At 49.9% G+C, this 13,382-nt stretch overlaps 1 protein-coding gene across 2 annotated transcripts in view; it reads left to right on the forward strand.

The window, feature by feature from the left end:
- Window positions 1-2,000: 2,000 nt before the first annotated feature.
- OLFML2B (olfactomedin-like 2B) overlaps window positions 2,001-13,382 on the forward strand; it is a 37,867-nt gene continuing 26,485 nt past the window's right edge. The window contains exons 1-3 of one of the 2 annotated variants that reach the window (XM_012639529.1): window positions 2,001-2,515; window positions 4,950-5,213; window positions 7,149-7,256. In XM_012639529.1, the coding sequence (XP_012494983.1) occupies window positions 2,342-2,515; window positions 4,950-5,213; window positions 7,149-7,256 (546 nt within the window). In that variant the 5' untranslated portion in view covers window positions 2,001-2,341. The remainder of the gene's footprint in view (window positions 2,516-4,949; window positions 5,214-7,148; window positions 7,257-13,382) is intronic. The other variant, XM_012639528.1, reaches the window with a different exon arrangement.

Here is a 13,382-nt window from a genome sequence, read left to right on the forward strand (position 1 = left end):
CCTCCCAGAGAGCTAGGATTACAGGCGTGAGCCACCGCGCCCGGCCAGAGCTTGGGTTCTTGATGACATCACTGAGCTGCTGAACCAAATTTCAAACAGCCAACTTTGTCTTCATAGAGTGGGATGATAAATGCATATTTGATTAAGCCATTGCTAGTAGGATTTTCTGTTACAAAGTCCCCGCCCTCATGGAGTTTGCAGGCTAGTGGGGAAGACAGACAACAACCTACAAAGGAGGATAAATAGCTAACTCCCATAATTCTGTGAAGAAGACATATGTGGTACTATGGGATCATGTAATAGAGAAATTACTCTGGGGGCGGAGTCAGGGAAGGTGTTTCTCTGAGAAGCGAGCACCAGTCTGAAATCTTGAAATCTAAATATGCACATTCAGATTGATGTCTCTGCCCAGAATGGTCTCTGTCTCACCTACATCTTGTTGCCTTATCTACCGTCTTATTGAAATCTCCCCAATCATGGTCTTCAGTATTACTCTTTCAGCAAATCAGTACTGACCTTTGCACTAGAAGTTCCTTCTTTAAGCCCCATCCGATGCGCTCTAACTCTGCCTTAGAGTGCTCTTCCGGCTTGCCTCCTTCTTCCCACCCCACTCCTTCTGCAAGACATAGGCTACCTCATCTTCCCACTAGATGTCTAGCAACCCAGCTTGTTGCCTTGCGCTTAGTCAACATTCAATACTTATTTTCATTAAATTATAAAACTACATTTTATAGATGTTTACCTCCAACTAGTTTCAGAAAAGATTTGATAGCTTACATAGAGGGGTGTGTGGGGGACATCCCCCCAAACCCAGACACCAGAACCTTGGCTTTTTGTCCATCGCTGAGTTTTTTCTAAAAGATTAAAGTATATCAGTACGTTATTATATTTCTTTCAACTATCATTTATATGAGCTGAAGTCTCTTTAGTTCATTAGATTATTACAAACCTTATTTCTTAGCATAAGGAGCAAGGTGCTTGAATTTCCCAAGGATGCATAGTAACTTCCACGTCTTTGGGGGAGCTGGCTCTCTTCAATATGCAGAGTGACAGTGTCCCACAAGGCATAGTGCCCCTTCCTTAAAGTCACACATTCTTAATCTTCTTAGTAGGTTGATAAAAGGGACTCTAATTAAGGGACATAGTAACATAATCTCACAGTATTGAAAATGGATGCCCTTTTAGAGATAATCTGGTAACAGAGACGGTAGACTCGTCCCAAACCACAAAGGTAGGAAGAGCTGTTCCCTCTGGCAACCATTTGATTCTCAGGAGTCACTTTCTCCGCCTGGACACGCAGAGTGTCAGAGAATTGCTGTCACTCTCCTTCCTTGTAACATTTACACAACTCAGGACTCACTCCAGCAGGGAGTTCAGCAGTTCTCCTCTGGGTGGAGTTATTACTAGGTTCTAAAGCGGTGGCAGGCAAGCGAACTACCAACGGCGCTAAGTTCAAAGATGCCAGAGCTCTCGCCCAAAGTTAAGTCAGAGAAAAGAAACGCCCAAGAAAAGCAAACGCGCCTCTCTCCTGCCCCAGGTGGGACGAAGAGGGTGCCAAGATCCGCACCGGCTCGGGCGTGGAGCGAGCGCGCGGTGCCTGTCTCCCAACCCGGAGGAAACCCGCTCTTCTCGGAGAGAATGGGCACAAGGGACCCCGAAACTTCGGGGAGCCCGCTCGGGGTAACTACCCGCTCCTCATCATTTGGGGTCGGATGAAAGGAAAGGAGCGCCCTGCCGACGTCAGCCCTCGCCGGGCGCGGCAGCGCAGCGGGAGCGGGGCGGGGTCGGCCGGGCGCCCCTCCGCCCGGGCGCCGTGCGCTTCGCGGTCCTCCTCCTCCGCGCCGTCACTGGCTGCATCTCCGCGGCCCCGGCACAATAGAGGCTCCGCCCTCCCTCCGCGCGAGCTCTCCGCGGCGCCCTCGCCCAGCCGCCCGCGCCGCCGCCGCCGCCTGTCCCGCGCCCCGTGCCTGGTCCCCGTGCGCCCCGAGACGCCCCGAGGCTCCCCGCTGCCCGCGCCGGCGCGCACTGCCGGTGTCTGCGGGACGCCTTCCTTCCACCTGAGCCCTCTCCAGCGGGCGACGCGCGCAGCTAGCCGGTGCCGCCCCCACCGCCCCATCCTCCACTGGGGCCGCCAGTTCAAGGCTGCTCGCGTCGGGAAGGAGATGCCCAGGGTCTCTGGGACGCGTCCTCTTGCCCCGTTTAGCCGCACCCAGCTTTAGAAGGCACTCCGAGCAGCCACTCTCGGGCTCCAGCCAAGACACCCTCTCGCCTCAATCTTTGCCAAGATCCCCGACCCCAGCCATTCTCTGAAGGGGCCGAGGACCCTCTGGTCGCGTCCCTCATGGCCAAGCCTCTGCTGCTGGTTTTCTGCTTCGCTCTGGTTGTGACTCCAGGCTGGGCGTCCAGCACTTCCCCTACAGGGACAAGCGAGCCCCCAGATGTGCAGACAGTGGCGCCCACGGAGGATGAGACTCTGCAAAACGAGGCGGACAACCAGGAGAACGTTTTATCTCAGGTAGGATGCCAGTCCCATGACCACACCTCTTGTCCCAAAAGGTGGCAAGAGCCGGAGGTGGTCCTTGCTGAAGCGTTTGGGGGCCGCTGTTTTTCCTTCCATTACCAATGGGGAAGGGCATTTGCTTTTCATTTACAGCATATTATCTTAAAGAAAGGACATGGTCCTCCTCTCAAAATCATGGGGTCTTTCAAGGTTACCAAATCAGGAGAAAGGAGAGGAGATGGAAGGGGAGACTCCACACGACTATTTGAGAAGAAAGAAAAAAAACATTTTTTTTTTTTTGGTTTCAGGGTTGTGAAAAGTATCTCTTGTCTGTGTGGCTGTTTGTCAGAATTGGAATGTGAAAACAGGCGGGTATGTTGGACGGGAGGCAGATGGTGCAACCCATGGGAAGATATTTTATGGCAGAGGGTGAGACACCCAGGCAGAAGCATGGGGTGTGGACAAAACGGCAACATGTGTGATGAATGCAAGGTGACCCCGAAATAGAGGGGTGATGACAAGACTCAGTGTATTCGGAGGGTAGAATGGAAATGCAGGTCTGGGCAGCTTTGGCAGACTGTCAACGGGCCATATGACAGATGACAGTGACAGGCTTTGTCATATGTCTGTTTCTGAAGTACTTAAACGCATTTTATCAGACTCAATTTTCAAAACACCTTGATCCCCGTTGTACAGATAGGGGCTGTAGGCTAAAGAGCACGCGACGTGGCTAGAGCCAGGCTCTGACAGTCCTCGGCCCACCTCTCGTGACTGTGAGGGATGTTTCTCTCGGCAGCATTTGTTTCGTGCTCTCCAGAGCCGGCACGATGACGTGCCGTGGGTGTCGCCAAAACCCTCAGGATGAGGGATGTCCGACAAAGGGTCCCTACAGTGCAGCCTGCACCTCCACTAAGCCCTAGGACTGGATCATCTCCTTTCTGCAGGGAGAATGATCAGCTCCACTTTGGGATTCATTAAACACTAGTCTCCTCACTGTTCCTGTAATAATAATGCTAATATATGCCCTATACCCACCCACAACCTCACACTGACCCCTAAATCAAAAGACATAAAAATCTGTCACATTGGGGCTCTGGAACACCATCAACAAAAGCTTTCCTGAAACTTGAGCCTCCTGAAAGGAAGGAATCCACCCAGGGTTCTCAGAGCAGGGTTATGTAGGAATCTAGGCAGAGTTTCAGAGAGTAGACAGCCACGATTTACTGTTAGCCTGTAAAGAACGGCCGCTTAAGTCACCCTGAACTACACCTCCTTCTTCCACTGATCCATTCTGTATTTGACAACGGCCCTAAAGCAAATATTAGTGTTAGAAGAAACCCAGCCTTTGCAAGGAAAACATTACAAGCCTTCTTTCCCCCCAGACAGCGTCCCAAGGAACATTTCCACGCAAACCAGCTCAGTGCCTGCCTGTCAGGATCATCAGTCAGGTGAAGGGAACCCTTCTGCCTGCCTAGGAAGGGAGCCCTGGCTTTGGGGATGTCGGGCCTGTTGGAGAGGACCTGGGGGGAGCCTTTTCCCAGCAAGTGCCCAGGGTTAGTGCTCCAGCAAGCCTGCTAGTGTGTGTTTTCCTGCCAGGGGAGGCTGGCAGGGGCAAGCGTTCAGCAGGAAATGTTTAGCATTATGGAAGCAGCAGGTGCTGCCAGTTTGCTCTCCTGGGTTTGGCCTGGAGTTGGGATTCAGAAGCTGTTATAGGAGCCAAATGATCCCTTATGCTGACAAAACCTTACCGACTTCCGGACCTGTCTCTCTGCTCCCAATTCCCTTTCTCCAAATCTAACCCATTCTTCAAGGCCCAGATCAAATACCTCCTCCTCCACCAAGTCTTCCCTGGTTCCCAGTGGGAGCCACTCTTAGCTCCCAGTGCATTTTGTCTCTGCCTCTTCAGGGGCACTTACGGCTCTCTGCTCTGTGTGACTGCTGCTTGCCTGCCTCCTGCACTGTAGGGTCCTTGGGAGCGGGCTCTCCGGCCCCTCTCTTAACCTCTCACAGCAGCTCCCCGTCCTGACAGGCACTCCATACATGATGAATGAATGAATGAGTAGAGAAGCCAGTAGTCTGCAAACTTCCAATCACTCCTTCAACCCCGTCTTTCCCTTTTCTCATCTAAATGTGGATTCTAGCTAAAGGCAAGGGCCATTGGAAGAATGATGGGGCTCATCTGTTTTTTCCTTCAAATGATGAAAGGCCAAGGCCCCCTGAGAAAATACAGCTTTCCAAGACAAACGAAGAAGGCTGAACTCAGTGCCTTCAAGGAAATGTCAGAGTCAGCAAATTGCATCTGGATGACCTGTTCACTCCATGGTTCAGAGTTGTCTGAGGTCTCTGGCTAGTGCAGGACATTTGACAAAGTAGGAGAGCCTCCTTCAGGAGCCCGGCTGATGCCTGTGTTTGAATGTCTCCAACCCATTCTGTGTGTGTGTGTGTCTAGCTGCTGGGGGACTACGACAAAGTCAAGGCCGTGTCCGAGGGCTCAGACTGTCAGTGCAAGTGCGTGGTGAGACCCCTGGGCCGAGACGCCTGCCAGAGGATCAACGCAGGGGCCTCCAGGAAGGAAGACTTCTACACGGTGGAGACCATCACCTCAGGCCCATCCTGCAAGTGTGCCTGTGTCGCGCCCCCGTCGGCCCTCAATCCCTGTGAGGGAGACTTCAGGCTCCAGAAGCTGCGGGAGGCAGACAGCCAGGACTTGAAGGTAGGACCTGGTGCGGGGCAATGCCGTGGGTGTCCCATGAGGGTCCTTTAGGGGCCCATGAGTCCCGCAGGGCCACTGCTGGCGGTAAGGCCTTGGGAGGAGGTCAGGTCCTGGTCCCTGGAGTGCTGCGTGTGGATCCAAGGCTGGTGTTCCATAAACTGGTCCTTTCCAGCCCTGGAGTCTGAGGGAGATGCTCAGAGCGAAGTGTGCCTGCTCCTCCTCACGGAGCCAGGGAGGCCGGGCCTGGGAGCAGCTGCCAGGCCCAGCTGGCCAAAAGAACTCGGTGTTCTCCAGGAAAAGTGCTGCCACAACGTGCTGTCAGCCCCGCACGCACCCTGAAGAGGCAAAAGACACACAGGAGGAGCGAGCCTTTTGGTCCTCAGCATAAGGGCTGGGGTGGCCCAGGGAAGGAGAGGCCTGGGGCCTGCTCTAGACTAGGTCATTGAACCATGATCCTGCGATTGTCCTCCACGGGGCGGGAAGCTCAGGCCCTACCTGGGCAGCCCCACGGGTTGGCTGCCTGCTTCATCTGATCTCGCACTTCCCTCTTCGCTTGCAGGGTGGGGTAGGTGGGATGAGCTTGGTTTTGCAGTCACATGGATTTGGGTTCAAGTCATTGCTGTGTGATCCTGCTTAAGCTATTTATCTTGTCTAATCTCAGTCTCCTTGAATAAAATGTGGGAAAGTTAACATCTTGGGGTTGTGAAAATCAGTGAGATGACAACTGTCGAGTACTTGGCACAATGCCTGACACTCAATTAAGTAGATGAATGAGCGGACGGCCGTGTGAGGCGCTGCTGCTCTGCCTGGCACCCACTCAGTGACGGGCAGGCATTGGTATCTCTTTAAGCACAGTCGTGTTTACCAGTACAAGGAGGGTCACAGGATCCAGCCACATTGCTCAGAGCTGCAGCTCTGCCACGAAACTACTTTCTGAACTAAGTGCCACAGTCACCCAGTTATAGGATTGGACTCTGGGGACTTCTGGAACAACATCAAGCAAAATTTCTGTTAGGCATCAGAAAATCTCCGTAGTACATACTGGCCGGCTTCCCTTTCGTGGCTCTTTTCCAGGATTCAGCTGTCTTCCTCCGGTGGGGAGGAAGGAGCTTGCTCCCAGATGAAGGAGAGGAATGGGGAGCAGAGGTTGCAAAAGTGTGGCCCAGCAAACTCTTCCAGGGACTGGTGCTTGGCAGGGAGGCTCTGTTTAAGCATCTCTCATCTGCCCCTCTGCCTGCACTCTGCATGCCCTGCAGGCCACCAGAGTCTCGGCCACCGTCCTCCCAGCGGCTGTGTACTGGCAGGAAGGGTAGTCTTGATAAAAACCGAGAAGGCAGGGAGCTCCGTGGCAGCTTGCCACCTCAAAGATGGGCCACTGGGGCTCTTTTGCCCCAGGGCCACTTTAGCTTTTTGCGCTGGTGCCTTTCAGGGCCTTTACTGGACAATGAAGTTGAGTGTCTCAGAAGCATGTCCTCAAGATATTGACGTTTATAGCCACTTTGTTGAGTATTTATGGAGTAACAGTACCTGTATAAGCCAGGTGCTATGCTAGGTATCTTGGGAAAACAGAGATGAAGGAGACAGCCACAACTTTCAAGGGCTCACAGACTAGTAGGAAAGAGAGATGCGTGTGCAACCAACAGATTTCATAAAAGGGGCGTAAACAGTTCGTGAAGATGTCTAAACCTTGGGTTTACTTGTTCTTGTAGGGTTCTCCCATTTGCTTATCCAAATATTCCAGAAGGCAGAATATATAATACACCATTATGCTTACCTACGTCCCTGCCTGCACAAACATGTTTCCGAGGGCCACCTCTCAATTCCTGGCTAGTGGCTGCCCTGTCAAGCCTCCAACATGGAGATCTGAAAGGAAACTTGTCCCCCTGTGGTCCGTCTGCCCCAGCCCTGGACTAACTCCTTGCCCTTGCTTCACAGCTCTCCACAATCATAGACATGCTGGAAGGAGCATTCTATGGCCTGGATCTCCTGAAGCTGCATTCGGTCACCACCAAACTCGTGGGGCGAGTGGATAGACTGGAGGAGGTAAGAAAGATTCTGGTTCCTGTATCTTTCTCTTGATCAAGCTCGAAAGTATACCAAACTTCCCACAATATTTTTTCAGAAAGCACAAGCCCATTCTATTCTTTGAAAAGAAAAAATATACTTAAAACATTCATCCCAAATCATGCCAAATTGTTGGTGACAAAGAGAGTCAGTGAAATAGAAATGTAAATGCTGTACCTTCTTTTTTTCATCTATAAGAACCGTGTAAACAAGTATTTCTATTTTTACCTTGACTTCTAGGGAACTCAAAGCTAAATGAAATGTAAAAATACAATAAGCATCTTACTTCTAGTTTTAAGGTGGAGTCATCTCCCGCTTTGGTATATGGTTGCTAATTTCTTTAACTGTTCTGGTACATGCCTCTGTGTATGTGTGTGTGTGAACCCATCTCACATCCATTTTAGAGAAAGAAGACATGAAAATGACTACTAATAATTAATATTCTCTACTGGGCATTCAGGCTGGTCAACCCAGGATGAATGGACCAGTAATGCAATTTTCGTAGACGAAGACACTACATTATTCTGACTGGGTTCCGGATGTACAGCCGGTGTGTGGTTTTCGTCTAGTGGTGTGTGATGTGGTGGCAACTGGGAGTTGTTAGAGATACAACAATGATGTTGACCGTGTTTTATGGCTGCAATGCTTTAACATATGGATGAGAAATCATTTAGTCACCCAAAAAGTAATGACTATCATTCAGCCTTATCAGTAAACAGCTTTATGGGTGTGTTTTGTTGACTGGCCTCCAGTTCTTGGACTGATACTTGAAACAGTGACTCAAAGAGCTGCTACTTCAAGTAGAAATCTATTTCTTTAATTTTTAGAGTGTTACTGTAAGTGGTAAATTTAATAACAGTCATCCTGATACTGTGTACTGTAAACTTATCAATATTCCTCGTGAAAAAGTGATCCTTTAGGGGGTCTACTGTGGAGGAGATGAGGTTCTGTGATGGGTGATTAGGAGGTGTAGGATGTAAAAAGTAGTTTGTGGCAGAAGGGGCACCAGAGTGGGAGTCAGGACAGAATGAATGAATGACTCTTTGCTTGCTACTGCCAAGCGCCCTGCCTTGCTTCCTCCATCTGTAGAAGTGGGACTGGAACCCTCCCTACCCTGTGTGATTGCCAAGGGGGTGAAAGGAGCCCTGATCATTATGAATATACTTTGAAATGGCTAAACAAGGCACTTGGGTTCTGACCAAGGAGAGGTTGGGGACAAACGTTCCCACATTGCTGGGCCAAGAGAGCTGGCATAGAGGTGAGGAGATGTTGCAGTTACCAGGGTGGGTTTCAGCACCCTCCTTCCACCCCTGAAAATGGTCACAGAAGGTGAACACCTGTTCCTTCCCCACCCACCCTTAGGCTTGGCTCCTCCAGTGCTGTGATGAGGAGTTTTCTGAAGATGACCATGTGCTCTGGGAGGGTCAGAGCACATCAGTTACGAGGTCTGATGAAAGGGGTCAGGGCTCTGGAGCCTGAGCTTCGCAGACAGGTCAAGGTGGCCAACAGGACATCAGCCCCCTCCTCACTCTCTGCCCAGGCTCTTCAAGGGCCTCCCTCCAAGAACTAGGCCACCAGGCGTCTTGGGTCTCTCCTTCCCCAATATTGACAGCCAGAATGATGAGAATGGGGCTGGTCAGCACCATCCTGCCACCAATGGGCTTTGTGCAGGCTTGGGGCTCCTCCTCCTATCTAAAACCACATCTCAGTTCTTTCAGATGCATTCAAAAGGAATTAAACCAACTCCATTACTGGAAAGAGCCTCTGTTTTCCCTAGGCCCCCAGAACCGTCCAAATGTACAATGCCCCTTTAAGAAAAGGATTGCATTTCTATAGGAACAGGGGTGACAGCCACCTCTTCTGCTTTCACCTGACCTTGACAGCCACGTAGTTTTCATTCTGTCTGGAGAACACAGCCTGGGAAAGATAGCTCCAAGGGGAGAGTACAGTGCTCAGAAGGCCAAGGTCAGGGGCTCAGCCTGCGAGGCCAGTGGGCTGGGCTCTGTGCAAGGGCCAAAACCTGTTTCCAGCTTTGCCCAGCAGCTGAGCCCTCCCTGCTGGCCAAGGGTAAGAGTGTGGGTCAATTTGGTACAATGCCATGAGCCCAGTAGGGTGGTATCTTCTCAGTAGTCACACGATGGCTGGGTTCTGGCCAAAAGCAATCTTAGTTACATCAATGAGAGTGTGTATCTTTTTTTCAAAACTGTGGTATGTTTAGTAAAAGTAGCAAAAATTGGACCTTTAATAATAGTAATATTAATAACCCCTTAGATCTGTATAGCTTTTCATATACATTTAGGCTGTTTGTTCCTGTGAGCTAGGCAGGGTGAGACCCAAGGAAGTTAGATGACTTGCCTAGAATGATGGTGTTAGGAAGCGTAGGGCTTCTGGTTTTTGGTCCAGAGCTCTTTCTAATCAACCCCGTAAGTTTTTTCAAATCATTGCTGTCTGCCTTGCAAGCATCAGTTTTTCCTAACAGGAACTTTAGACGATAGCTCTTCCAAGGGAATTTCTAGGCAGAACTGTGACCGTGTCCCATAGTCCTATTAACTAGGGTTAAAGTTGAGTTAGGGAAGTTCCCACCCAGTGGGAAGTTTTCCAAAACGAGACAGTTCAAGGCAGTGCCGTGGTGTGACAGTGCAGTCTTTGCATGGGTCCAAGCCCCTGGGCCCAAGGAGTGGCGCACTGTATTTTGGCTTGAGTTCGTCTCAAGGCTCATGCCAGCTGACTGTCTGGAGTGTGCAGTAATCGAAAAGGCAGAATGTTGGATAAATGGAAAAAACACTCCTTCTCCTGCCTGGCTCTGCGGGAGAAATGGAAGTGAAAGTCTGCTCCCGGTCCTTGAATATTCCTGAACCCCAGAGGGAGTTCTTTGGAGGTCAGACACGACAAAAGGGGTCAGATGGGAGAGGCATTTTGCCCAGAGTGAGATGAGTGCTTGGCAGTGTAGGCGGGCACATGTGTATGGGATACAGCCACAGTCCAACCTCAGGTATATAGGAGGATGCAGGAATGGAAACTTCATTTGCAGATGAAAGAGGAAGGAAGGAGAGAGAAATGGAATCTGAACTGTTCTAAGTCTTACCTCTTGGTAAAATCAGCTCTGGGAGCAGCCCTGCTTAGTGGAATGATTTTGGTTAAACTTTTGTTTTAAATCATGAAAAATAACACATGCATAGAAAAGTGCATAAACAATGAATATACAGTTTAACACATTATTATAAAGCAAATACCCACGTAACCACCCCCTAGGTTGAGAAATAGAGCAATGTTAACACCGCAAAATGCCCCCGCAGCCCCTCTCTTACTCACGCCCTGTCCCCGACGGGAACCTCTATCCAGACTTTTATGTTAATCATCTGCCTTGCTTTTCTTTATAGTTTCATCATTTAAGGATGCATCCCAAAATATAATAGTTTTGCCTGTTTTGAACTTTAAATACAAAGAATCCTACAAAATTTATGTGTGTGTGTGTGTGTGTGTGTGTGTTGGGCTTTTTTCACCCAACTTTATATTTTTAATATTTACCTATGTTGTTTTTGTGTCTTGTGGTTCATTCATTTTTTTTTGCTGTGTAGTATTCTATTGTATTAATATACCACAATTTATCTGTTCTACTGATGATGGATATGTGGGTTGTTTGAAGTTTCATAATTCATAATAATCCCATGAACATCCCTGTGCATGTACCCGGGTACACACATGTCTGCATTTCTGTAGGGTGTGTAAGTAGGAATAGAATTAGTGGGTCGTCAGTCATACTTATCTTCAACTTTAGGAGATATTGCCAAACTGTTTTCCTAAGTGGTAGTATAAATTTACACTCCTTCCATACTTAGTATTGTCAGACTTTCTAATTTTTGTCAATTTGGAGTGTGTATCTTAGTAGGGCCATTTCACTGTGTTCCAAAATCTTAACTTCCAAAACATTTTCCTGTTTACCCAGGGGGAGGTCTGAAACCCCATGGACCAGTTTTAGAACTGCTTCAGAAAGAGGAAAGAGGTGGTCAACAGTCCAAGGGTAGACCCTGGCTGACCCTCTCTTGTGAGTGGCTGGGAAGGGGAAGGAAACAAGAAGTGTGGGTGCGTATTGGAGTTGGGGGGTGAGTGGGCACATAGCTTAGGTGTCAGGAGAGAGGGGAACTAGAAGTCTAGAAAGAAAACCTGTAGCTTCCAAAGGCAAAAGCAAGCCCTGTTCATGGCATATACGCCTGGCGGTAGCACTGATTCAGCTAAAGACTTTCAGCCCAGCTCTGAGTGCACCCAGAGACCCGAACATTCGTAGGCTGCCCAAGCCTAAAATCAGATTGGGAAAGCAGCAGGGCTAGAGGGATTGGGTACAACACTTAGTACAATATACTGCTTCTGGGAGCAGATTTATTCCTAAAGTGAAGAAAAAGACAAACATAGGGGCAGATCATTAAAATAATCTCTTCTAGTATCACAGCTTTAGTTGGATTAAGTCCTTCCCATAAAAATTGCAGATTTTGTGAAGAAGTGCCCCACCCCCACTAAGCTGCAGGACACCTGTAAACGTTTATAGCTGTTTGATATGCTTATGACTGTGTACACACATGCCTTTGTGTATGTGTGGGTGCATATCCCGTGCTCTTAAAATAGCTGCATGCCTGCAAGCTTTCTGCGGTGAGATTCCTATTGCCAAAGCCCTGCTCCCTCTGGTGTGTGACTCTTCCCTTCCTTTTGCACCTACCTGCTGGAGTTTGCAAACCCTGTCTGTGAGCACAGATGGGCACCAGCGAACCTTGTGTGTCAGCTGAAGCCTTTTCTCCTGATAAGGTTGCCTCTTAGGCAGATTTAAAGTCTACAATGGGTTTACCAGACCCGGAACTGGCCTGCTCCCCAAAATGTGCTGGCGCAGGCATTGCTGAGGGCTTCTCTCCCACACCTAAAGATTTGGTGGTGACTTTTGTGTTTCTAGTCTGAAAGGCAAGATCAAAGGAGCATGCCTGACCCTGGGGGATATATGTTTTCAGCAACTAATAGGAAAATGTAATTTTCATCTGTGCAGGCTTGGCAGTGAGTTAGGGGGGCTGTCCCTTTCCAAGTTCCCCCTTTCCCCCCACCCTCCTCTCCCATAGAGACACCCCAAGGGCTCACCCTCCTCCAGATCAAATCTGCTTTCGCAGAAGGGTTGGCCGTAAGTCATTGCCTCTTCTTACTCAAGTGCAGCCTTGGAGAGGAGCGTCGCTCGTTAGTCTGACTACAGTGTCCTTGACTGTGAAAAGGCAGAGGGTCGAAGTTAATGTTTCCAAGATACATTTCAGCCCTAATGCTGTTTAATTCAATTTACATCTCTTTGTGAGTTCAAGCCAATACGTTAACCTCTCCTGGGGTTATATATACTTCAAATCTAATTTGCCACTGTGGAATGTAAAATTTCTTCTTGTCTAAAAGGGCTAACGGTGTAGGAGTCAGCCCTCCATCTGCCAGCCGAGGATCAGTTTGTACCTGCCAGGTTTGAGGGAGTGTCTGGCTCTACTGGCTCTACTTTAAGGGGTGTGGTCACCCCCAATATAGAAAGTCATCATCAGAGCCTGGGACTCTCTGCTCTTGACTTGCTTTGACTCTCCTTCCAGGCTCTGGCTTCTCAAGGGTGAGCTGGGTCTAAGTCATCTTTGCTTCCCAGGTTCTAGCCAGCACCTGTCACGGGATAGCTGCTCCACAGCTGTTTGGTTGGTTGAGTGATTGAATGGGCAGCTGGTGGCCCCCTGAACCCAGGCCTGCCCGCCTGTCCCATCAGCTGTGGTCAGAGGGATTGGGCTGAGGCCTGTCTGTCCTGCGTCAGGAGCACCGGCTGTTTCCAGCTGCTCTTCCCCCAGCTGTCTTACCAGAGGCTGGGGGACAGCTGTCCGCTGGGCTGACTGTCCCAGGCCATCTGGTCCTAGTTGTGTCCCGGTGGGCACAGAGGGGGAAGGGCAGGGCGAGCTGATGGACACTGCAAGCCCTCCCACTGTGGGTCCAGTTACCCCCACACTTGCTCCCTTCGCTCTCACGAGGGACCACATCCCCTCTGCCCCCAGCCCTGTGCACACCCAGCTGTCTATCGTGACACCCGCAGGGCCCCCCACACAGCCTCCTCAGGTG

The sequence above is a fragment of the Propithecus coquereli genome, unplaced genomic scaffold, assembly GCF_000956105.1.
Source record: "Propithecus coquereli isolate 6110/MARCELLA unplaced genomic scaffold, Pcoq_1.0 Scaffold140, whole genome shotgun sequence".
Taxonomy (NCBI): Eukaryota; Metazoa; Chordata; class Mammalia; order Primates; family Indriidae; genus Propithecus; species Propithecus coquereli.